The following is a 9,321-nucleotide window of genomic DNA, read 5'->3' on the forward strand; positions in this document are numbered from 1 at the left end:
AGCTGGGACATACTCCCTTCTCCCTGGACCATGCAGTCTGGGCCCACCTCACCCACAGTGTGGGTCACCTATTATAATGCCCCCCAAAATAGTGTCAATTCAAGAGTAACTGCTTCTCCAGGGTCTAGGCTTTGGGGCCCCAACTTATCACAACTTGAAGTTACTGTTTTAAAAATTTATCTTATTTATTTGTTAATTGTGTCATCTGTTAACATATTATAGCTCCATAGGACAATCACTGGCGGTCTTGTTTACTGTTAAAGCACCAGCCCTAGCCCAGTAGTTCGAATATTTCGATTGCATGTATGGGTGGATAGCTGAGTGTGTAGATGGATGGATGCAAGGATGGAGGGATGGATGGATGGAGGGATAGATGGATGGATGGATGGGTGGATGGGTGGGTGGATGGACTGGCCCCCACATAGTACCAAGGTACTTCTCCTATAAATACCACAAACCTAGACCAGCAGTTCTCAAACCTTTAGGTCTTGGGACTCCTTGACTTTTTAATTTATTATCGAGGACTCCAAAATGCTTTTGGTTATATTGGTCTTATCAGTATTTCCCACATTAAAAATGAAAACAGGAACATTTTTAATATTTATGTATTAATTGATCTAAAAATAACAATCATTAATATATTACATGTGTGGTGGGCAGCCTCTAAGATGGTGCCCAGTAATTCCCACTTTCTGTCACCCACACCCTTGAGTAATTCCCTCCCCTTGAACGCTAGCTGGACTTACAGACTCACTCCTAATAGATCTATTGTCCTATAGGGATGTGGCTTCCAAAATTAGATTACAAAAAAGACTGTGCCTTCTGTCTTGGGTGCCCTCTTTTCTCTCCCTAGGAGGAGCCAGCTGCCTTGTCACGAGGCAGCCCCATGGAGAGGGCCTCGTGGCAAGAAACCCAGGCCTGTCAGCAGCCACGAGTGAGCCTGGAGGTGGATCTTTCCCCGGCTGAGCTTTGAGATGATCCTACCCCTGGAACACACCCTGATTAGTCTCCTAAGAGACCCTGAGCCAGAACCACCCAGCTAAGCTGCTCCCAGATTCCTGACCCACAGAAACTGTGTGAGATAATAAATGTCTGTTGTTTTCAGCCACTAAGTTTTGGGGGTAACTTGTTACACAGCAATGGATAAAATGCATGGTAACATCTATAGTAACATCAATAGCACAATTCTATTTAAAAATAACCATATTTTCCAAAACAAATAAACAAAAAAGTTTAGGGAAAAAAGTGGCATCGTTCTTACATTTTTGCAAACCTCTCTAATATCTGGCTTAATCGAAGACAGCTGCTTCCTCATAGTGGCTTGGGCATCCAATGCGTTGTGATACGTTGTTTTGGTTGAAGAAAATCCAGCCTAATGGAGCTTTGCAGTTAGAAAAGAACAGTCTGAAAAGGGCTCAGGGAACCACAGGGATCCTTAGACCACACTTTGGGAACCGCTGACCTAGACAATCATAGACCCCAAAACATTCTAATTCTAGGGTCCTCACTTCCCAATCTTGGTTTCCTGTTTGGGACCTTTGCCATTTCTCCAGGTGCCCAAGTGACTTAGTGGTGACGGAGGCCACCCAGGAGGTCTGGTCCCCTGCCAAAAAGGATAAGGTCCTCTGAGGCCTAAAAGCAGAAGACACTGATGAACTAACCCTCAGTCTTGGCTGTGTCATGCCCAAGATGTGACACAGAGGGAAAAGGATGCCTCCGACATCCAAGGTGAAGGTTGAGGCATCTGGAGCCGGGGAGGGCAGGGGAGCTTGTTCGCTGCGCATTGACAGCTTCCGGGACACTGGGGTTTGCCAGATCCACGGGGATTTCCCCCTCTCCTCCCCTTTCCTGCGCGTGTCCCACTACCCCCACCCCCCGGTGAAGCTTAGGGCCTGTTTTCAGCCGGAGCCGGTCTAATTTTCGCTGCCTAGTTGGTCAGAGAAACGCACGCAGCTGTAGCAAAGCATAAAAATAGCTTCCTCCGTGACCAATTTCTTCCCACTTCCCTTTCTCTCTCTCCATGCTCGCCTCCCCGTCCCCACCTTCTGTGGAAGCAGGAAGGTCCCTGGAGGGTGCCAGCACTATTGAGACATGCCATGCGCCCCGGCTTCCCTCCCAAACAACACATGTTCCTGGTTCTATTTTGCCCTGGCCCCCCGCAGGCTCGCACAGGCTTCCCAGGGAACCAGGCGTTGTCAGATGGGTCCCCGAGGGCCCAGTGTCCGTCCACCTCGCTGGGCAGACTTCCTCTCCAGCGCATAGGCCCCCCAAGACATCTGCACGCCGAGTGCTCGCCAGAGGCACTCGGATCTGGGGTCCCAGCCTCGCCCAGAGCCAGCCAAAGGCCTGCCCGCGAGAGATCCGGATCTTCTGGCACTTTAGAGGTTAAATGGGAAGCCTCCAGCTGGAAGGAAAAAAACGCCCCGGTGCTATGCGCGGAGGCTCCAGGCGGTGTCCCCAGCGTCCCGGGCTTCCTCTGCGCCGGGCGGCTGCGCGTCCCGGAGGCGTCCGTGGCAGAAGATGGAATCCGAAAGTGGGCATTCGTCTTTCTAGTTTGGAAGCGGGAGCAGACAGTCAAACCTGCAGCAGCTCAGCTCCCCAACGGGAAGGTCTAGCCAGCCTTGGGCGGGGGAGCGTTTCTAGAAATGTCTACACCCGGAGCCACCGGCGGGAACCAGGAACGCTATGGCCTGGACCTGCCCGGCCTCTCTTCCCTGAGCCTTTGGGACCATGCGGGAGAGAGGAGAGGCCACCTATCGCATTTCAGGAGTGGCTTGTAGGGTCCAAGGGCCGTTTGCCTCCCTCTACTGCAGTTTGGAAACAGAATAAACTGCCCCAGCAAAACCCGGTGAACTTGTCCAAACCGCACAAAAGTTCAAACCACACAAACTCCAACTGGGCACTGACACAGGGCTGGCTTTATCTGTCCCCAGAGGGCTTTGCTCTGCCTCGCAATTGATTAGGGCTCCTGAAAACCACTGAAACAGTTTATCACACCCACCCAGCCTCAAGCCCCCTATGGGCTGGAGTGGAGCCTGGATTGTTCCGGCAACCAACCCCAGCCCAGCTTCCACCCAGCTTGGAGGCCCCTAGGGCCACCTGCCTGGTTCCTCACTCCACAGAGGGTCCCCATTTTGTGGCAGGAAATCGAATGACAGAGAGCAAGAGGGTGAGATGGGAAGATGAAGGATTTGGATCTATGAGGGGAGAGAAGCATTCTGTCCACTGAACAGGGTCGGGGGCCGGGGGGCTTTCCAAGATCCCCCTTTACTTTCACACCCTTTCTCCAGTTCTGTGTTCCTCTCCTTTCGCAGCACCCAACGCCCTTCTGCATGGGTGGCCCAGTCCTCCAAGCCCAGCCTTGTCTTTTGAACTTCTCCCCAAGCAACCTGTCCTTGTACAATTTACATCCTCTCAGTTGTTTTCTCTGGAAACTCCTAACTCAGGAGGCCAATGCCATGGCCATGAGAACATTCTTCACCACAGAAAGCAAGATCTTTTGTCAGCCTGTTCTTCATGGGAGGGGAGGGGAAGGTTTTGTAAATATCGCGTGGAGATTAACTGGGAGGAGGCAGGAATTAAACAACGTGCTTTTTTCTTTTCTTTTCTTTTCTTTTTTTTTTGAGACAGAGTCTTGCTTTGTCGCCCAGGCTGGAGTGCAGTGGCACCATCTCCGCTCACTGCAACCTCTGCCTCCCGGGTTTAAGTGATTCTCCTGCCTCAGCCTCCCAAGTAGTTGAGATGAGAAGTGCACGCCACCACGCCCAGCTAAAATTTTTTTGGGGGGAGGGGGATGAAGTCTCACTCTGTCGCCCAGGCTGGAGTACAGTGGCGCGATCTCAGCTCACTGCAACCTCCGGCTCCCGGGTTCAAGCAAGTCTCTTGCCTCAGCCTTCTGAGTAGCTGAGACTACAGGCGCATGACACCACCCCTGCTAATTTTTGTATTTTTAGAATAGACAGGGTTTCACCATGTTGGCCAGGCTGGTCTCGAACTCTTGGCCTGAAGTGATCTGCCTGCCTCGGCCTCCTAAAGTGATGGGATTATAGGTGTGAGCCATCGCACCCAGCTAATTTTTGTATTTTTAGTAGAGACGGGGTTTCACCATGTTGGCCAGGCTGGTCTGGAACTCCTGACCTCAAGTGATCCACCCGCCTCAGCCTCCCAAAGTGTTGGGATTACAGGCGTGAGCCACCACGCCCAGCCTAAACAGTGTGCTTTAACACGAACTAGTAGTGATCATGGTGGAGCACAGTCACAGACGGAGGAGGATCTCTGGCAGCTGAACTTCTGGGCTCACACCAGGAAGCCTGTCACCTTTCCCAGCTGCCTGTGCCATGCCTGTGGTGCCAGTCATTGCTCTAATGGTAGGCAGGGAGGCAGAACTCCCCCTGAATAAGTACAAGGACTTGATAAGCCTTTGAAAGCAGGCGACCCACCCAAAGAATCTGAATTCTTTCAGGTTGTTTCCTGCCCCAGCAACTCTATGTAAAACAACTGGCTGAGAGCTTGTACAAATTAGGGTGGCTTGTCACAAGGGTTTCTATCACATTTAGTCACCTCTGAAAAAAAGAGACCCGTTTTTGAAAAACACCTAGCAGGCCGGGCGCGGTGGCTCATGCCTGTAATCCCAGCACTTTGGGAGGCCGAGGTGGGTGGATCACGAGGTCAGGAGATCGAGACCATCCTGGCTAACACGGTGAAACCCCATCTCTACTAAAAATACAAAAAATTAGCCAGGTGTGGTGGCGGTGCCTGTAGTCCCCGCTACTCGGGAGGCCGAGGCAGGAGAATGGCGTGAACCCAGGAGGCAGAGCTTGCAGTGAGCGGAGATCGTGCCACTGCACTCCAGCCTGGGCGACAGAGCGAGACTCTGCCTCGAAAAAAAAAAAAAGAAAAAGAAAAAGACAAATACCTAGCATACATAAAGGGATTTATCATCTCGTTTCATTCCATCAATAACCTTGTGAGCAAATGGGGGTTACCCTGACAGCAGTTGGAGTTCCATTGCAGGAAAGAGAGAACCTCTCCAGCTATTTTAAGCAAGAAGAGATTTAACACAGGAAATTAGGTACTGACAAAATTATTGGAAGGGTGCAGGAGGAGCAGTCAGTCTCTGGGCTCCCAAAACAACACCACTGAACTGGTCCGCCAAGATTACTGCCATCTCTTCCACTATCAGAAAGGTGGGGCGTGAGGGAGCCCACCTCTGGAAATGTAGATTTCCAGAGTGCACTACCATAGCTGTGATCCAAGGATCAGGAAGCCACTGTCACCACAACCCCTCTCAACACCCACACAGCTGGTAACTGAGCAAACACTAGAATGTTGTTTCTCACACACACACACACATGCACACGCACACGCACACACACACACCTCCAGCAGGTACAGCCAGAGCAGCAGGCAAGAATTGTGGGCTCTGCCTCACATCTGCCATCCTAACTTCACACGAGTGCATCTAACTGGTAAAACTGAATTCTCATCCACAGTCCCAGCTGCAAAGGTGTCTGGGGAATCCAGTTTTTAGCCTTTCAGTCTCTGCAGACCATGGGGGCACCATAGGACGAGGTTGGAAGGGAGGCTGTGTGCCTGCCACCATGCCTACATTTTGCAGATAAGGAAACTAATGTTCAGAGAGGTTAAAGAACACATCCAAAGGCACATGGCTGGTAAACCCCAATCTCCCTGACTCCAGAACCCATACTTTCAATCATTACCTTGAGCAAACAGCCCCATTCCATTTGGGGTTTTGGCAGTCTTGGGGCATCATTCGGCCAGAGGGCCCACACGACAGCAAAAGCTAGCACACTCCTTCTGCATGCTCAAAGGCACTGAGGTACAACTGAGGCCCCAGGATTGTGAATAGCTTATCTCAGGTTGACAGGCAGAGGCGACTCATAATCAAACCCAGGGTTCCCAACCCCACGTTGTATACTTCCTGACCTCACCCCCCTGCCCCCCGACATCGACATCTGGAGGAGGGGGAATACATGCACAGGTTGTCTCTGGAGACACGTTTCTCCAACACTCAGCTGCCCTGCATTTCTCCAGGTGAGGTATCTAGCCTCCAACCTCTCCTCCCATATTTGGAGAATCCTCCATCTTCCTAGTTGCCTCCCACCAGAGAAGCTAAAAATCCCAGATAGGCACTTTCACAGCTGTCATTGCAGTTGGCATAGGCTCCTGCCTTAGGCTCAACCCATCAGATGCCCCTATTAAAGGCTTGGAGTTGGGAACTGGTAATACTGAGAAGCAAGGAGCACTGAAGTCCATTCTGGTGGACGGTGGCAGTCACCAAGGCAATGGCATTCCATTTCCTGGGGCGGCAGGGACCATATCCATGTCCCAAGGTGGCAGTGTATGCCAGGGAGTCCTGGACTTGGCAGCGAGGTCATCCCTGGATTGGCCCGACTTTGGCTGTGGTCCTGACTGCTGTACAGCCTCCTTGGTCGGCTCACCAAACTGGATTCTTCAGCCCTCTTGGTTATTTTGTGAGTTCCCCAAGATCCTTTTCATAAAGTCCTTTTCTGCTTAAATAAGCCAGAATTGTTTCCTGTTGCTTGGAGCCAAGAGCTCTGGCTGTTACAGCTGAGCTGCTAGAATTTGCCTGGCTTCCCTCAGCGAGACCACACAGGACACTGCTAATTCTTGGATCCCTCAGGCATCCCAGTCCACTTCCTAGGAGCTCCCACATCCCAGGACCTTGGCCTGCTGATCTTACCTTAAGAGAACTGGCCTGATCTGACAGAGGGTCCCACATCTTTCCTGGAGAGCTGCGTGGTGATGTTCCTGGGTCTCATCTCAGACTCTCCCCATCAAAGGCTTTCTCATTGACCATGACCTTTCCCTGGGCACAAGTGAGAGCCCCTCCCTCCCCGCTGCCCCACACCCCCCACAGTCACCAGTTCGGCATCCAGAAAACATTTCCTCTTTCTCCAGAGACCTTGCTCTTTGTCAGCCTTCACTCCTAGCTGAGGCAAAACAGCTGTGGGCCCTGCTCAGACTCCAAAAATGCAGGCTAGGAGCACTGGGGCCTCTGCAAGAATAATGGCTGAAAGCAGTGCCCCAGGTTCAAGGCCCCGGCTTTGCGTCAAGATAGGGTGTGAATAAATGGCTTACTCTCTTGGGGCCTTGAAAAGAGAGGAGAGTGAGGGCCTAGCCGTAGCAAAGCGAGCACTGCTCACTGTCAACACTGAACTGGGAGCAGGGAAGGACTGTGAGGAGGGCGTTCCTCACCTAGGTTTGGGGCCTGGGGTCAAACCAGTGGGCGGAATTGCCCAGGGCGTCATCCAGCCAGAGGCAGATAGGAGCAGGAAGGGCTTGGGTTCCCACAGGCAGCACCGTGGGACCAGCTCAAATCAGCTTCTGGCTGAGTGTAGACAGGGGTCAGGGGAGGGGGCCCATCTCAGAAGACGGCCCAGCTGGTAGGAAGACCGGAAGTCCATTGGGATGACGACAGCATGCTGTAAACTTGGGCTTATCTCAAGGATGTTGTCTTTGTTCTCGTGATCCCTCACTTTCCCAATAAAAGTACCCTTGAAAATTGAGCTGAGGCCCAGAAGGGCATGTGGGTCATGAGGCCTGCAGAGCCAGGCTGCTGCTGCTGCAGGAGGGGTCAGAAGGGATGGGGCTACCACTAACCTCTCTGAGACTCTGGAGGAAGCAGGGGTAGATCTCTGCAGTCAACACGGAGGAGTAAAGGGCAGGGGGAGCCCGGCAGAAGAAGGGTGTTTCTCTCCCCTCTGTCGGGAGCAGGAGAGGTACGATAAGAACATCACAGAGAGTACCAGGGACACAGGTAGGCTGGAGACAAGATGGAAAATCGCCTAACCACTAGGTTCAGGCAGTGGAACCACAAACGCCAGCCTCAAACAATACTTGAGGAAGGAGCGTAGATCTGGAGTCAGACAGGCTTGGGTTCAAATCCCAGCTATATCAGTCAGTGGCCGTGGCATCCGAGGCAAGCTTCTGTGGCTAGACTGTTACACAGGCAGTCCCCTAGGAGCCATGCCTCCCACATCCCATGTGTTGACTATGAGTTTGACCATGTGACTTTCTTTGGCCAATGGAATATTAATGAGCATGAGGAAAAGCAGAGGAAGGATAATTGCTCGCATATTGAGGGTTGTCGTCTTGGAACACTCCCTCCCGAAGCCCAGCTGCCATACTTGAAGATGCCCAAGCCAGCCAGATGAAAAGGTCATGAAGAAGAGAGCTCAGGCCACCCAGCCAACAGCCAGCACCAAGATCCCAATCATGTGAGAGACCTTCTTTGACCTTCCAGCCCAATCTAGCTGCCAATTGATTGTATCCCCATGAGAGACCCCAGCTGACACCATATGGAGCCCAAGAACTACCCAATTAATCTACGGAATCATGAGAAATTATCATTCATTGTCATTTTAAGCCATTAAGGTTTGGGGTAGTTTTTGCACAGTAAAAAGGAACTGAAACACTGGTGAACCTTTCTGAGCCTCTGTGGCCCCCTCCACAAAATGGGGTGATAATATTTGCTGCCAAAAGTTAGGAGCAAATTTAAGACACCATAATGATCATTTATGGAGTGCCTGCTGTGTTTCGGGTACTGTGGGAGATGTGGTATGTATGCCATTTAAAGCAGAACTCAGAGGGGTTAAGTAACTTGTCCAAGGTGGCCCAGCCAGGGTCAGAGGTGGGACACTAACCCAGGTCTCTTGGATTCTAACCACTGTGGTCTAGCAGGGCATCCTCTATTGGCACCGATGAATGGATGACCTTCCAGGGAAACACCAAACTGTCACACCTTTCTAGAGCTTTGTCATCGTCAGGTGGTTAGAGGAAGGAGCCAGGGAGCATACTCACAAGGCTGGCATTAAGCCCAGGTCCCCTTGAGGGTAGATTAGCATGGCTCCATTGGGTGGTGAGTCCTGTGCTCTTGGCCCAGCCTCTGTGAGCCCTGGGTCACAAGGGATGACAGAACTCAGAGCAAATCCATTTTCACTTCTAGGAAAACAGCTAATGGGGATCAGTAGCTCTGTGGTCACGGCCAAAAGGCAGCTTGTTTCTCAAGAGACAGGAAATGCCTTGGCCAAGGGTGCCCTGCCCCCGCCACTAGAGTGCCTCAAGGATCCAGAAGCCAGCCCATTTGTCCCTCTGTGACATGTTCCCTCAACACACACACACACACACACACACACACACACACACACACACACACAGGAAACCAGGCGGGGCAGGGGAGGGGGTGACTGTGCGGGGGGAGGGGGCACCTGGCTTACAATGGGGTGGGGGTGAGACATGACCAGAGGCCCCTACCTCAAAGGCAGGTGAATGTTGCAG

At 51.9% G+C, this 9,321-nt stretch overlaps 1 protein-coding gene across 1 annotated transcript; it reads left to right on the top strand.

The window, feature by feature from the left end:
- Positions 1-1,710: 1,710 nt before the first annotated feature.
- LOC112616361 lies at positions 1,711-7,402 on the top strand. The gene is made up of 3 exons (XM_025373322.1): positions 1,711-1,878; positions 2,163-2,549; positions 6,191-7,402. The coding sequence occupies exons 1-3, from the start codon at positions 1,711-1,713 to the stop codon at positions 6,536-6,538; spliced, it is 903 nt and encodes a 300-aa protein (XP_025229107.1). The 3' UTR covers positions 6,539-7,402.
- The last annotated feature ends 1,919 nt before the right edge of the window (positions 7,403-9,321 follow it).

The sequence above is a fragment of the Theropithecus gelada genome, chromosome X, assembly GCF_003255815.1.
Source record: "Theropithecus gelada isolate Dixy chromosome X, Tgel_1.0, whole genome shotgun sequence".
In the NCBI taxonomy this organism is placed as follows: Eukaryota; Metazoa; Chordata; class Mammalia; order Primates; family Cercopithecidae; genus Theropithecus; species Theropithecus gelada.

Coding starts and splice junctions, on each gene's coding strand:
- LOC112616361 (XM_025373322.1), top strand. CDS start 1,711: ATGCCTCCGACATCCAAGGTGAAGGTTGAGGCATCTGGAGCCGGGGAG. Junction 1,879..2,162: donor CCCACTACCCCCACCCCCCG/GTGAAGCTTAGG, acceptor GGCCCCCCGCAG/GCTCGCACAGGCTTCCCAGG. Junction 2,550..6,190: donor GAAAGTGGGCATTCGTCTTT/CTAGTTTGGAAG, acceptor ATAGGCTCCTGC/CTTAGGCTCAACCCATCAGA.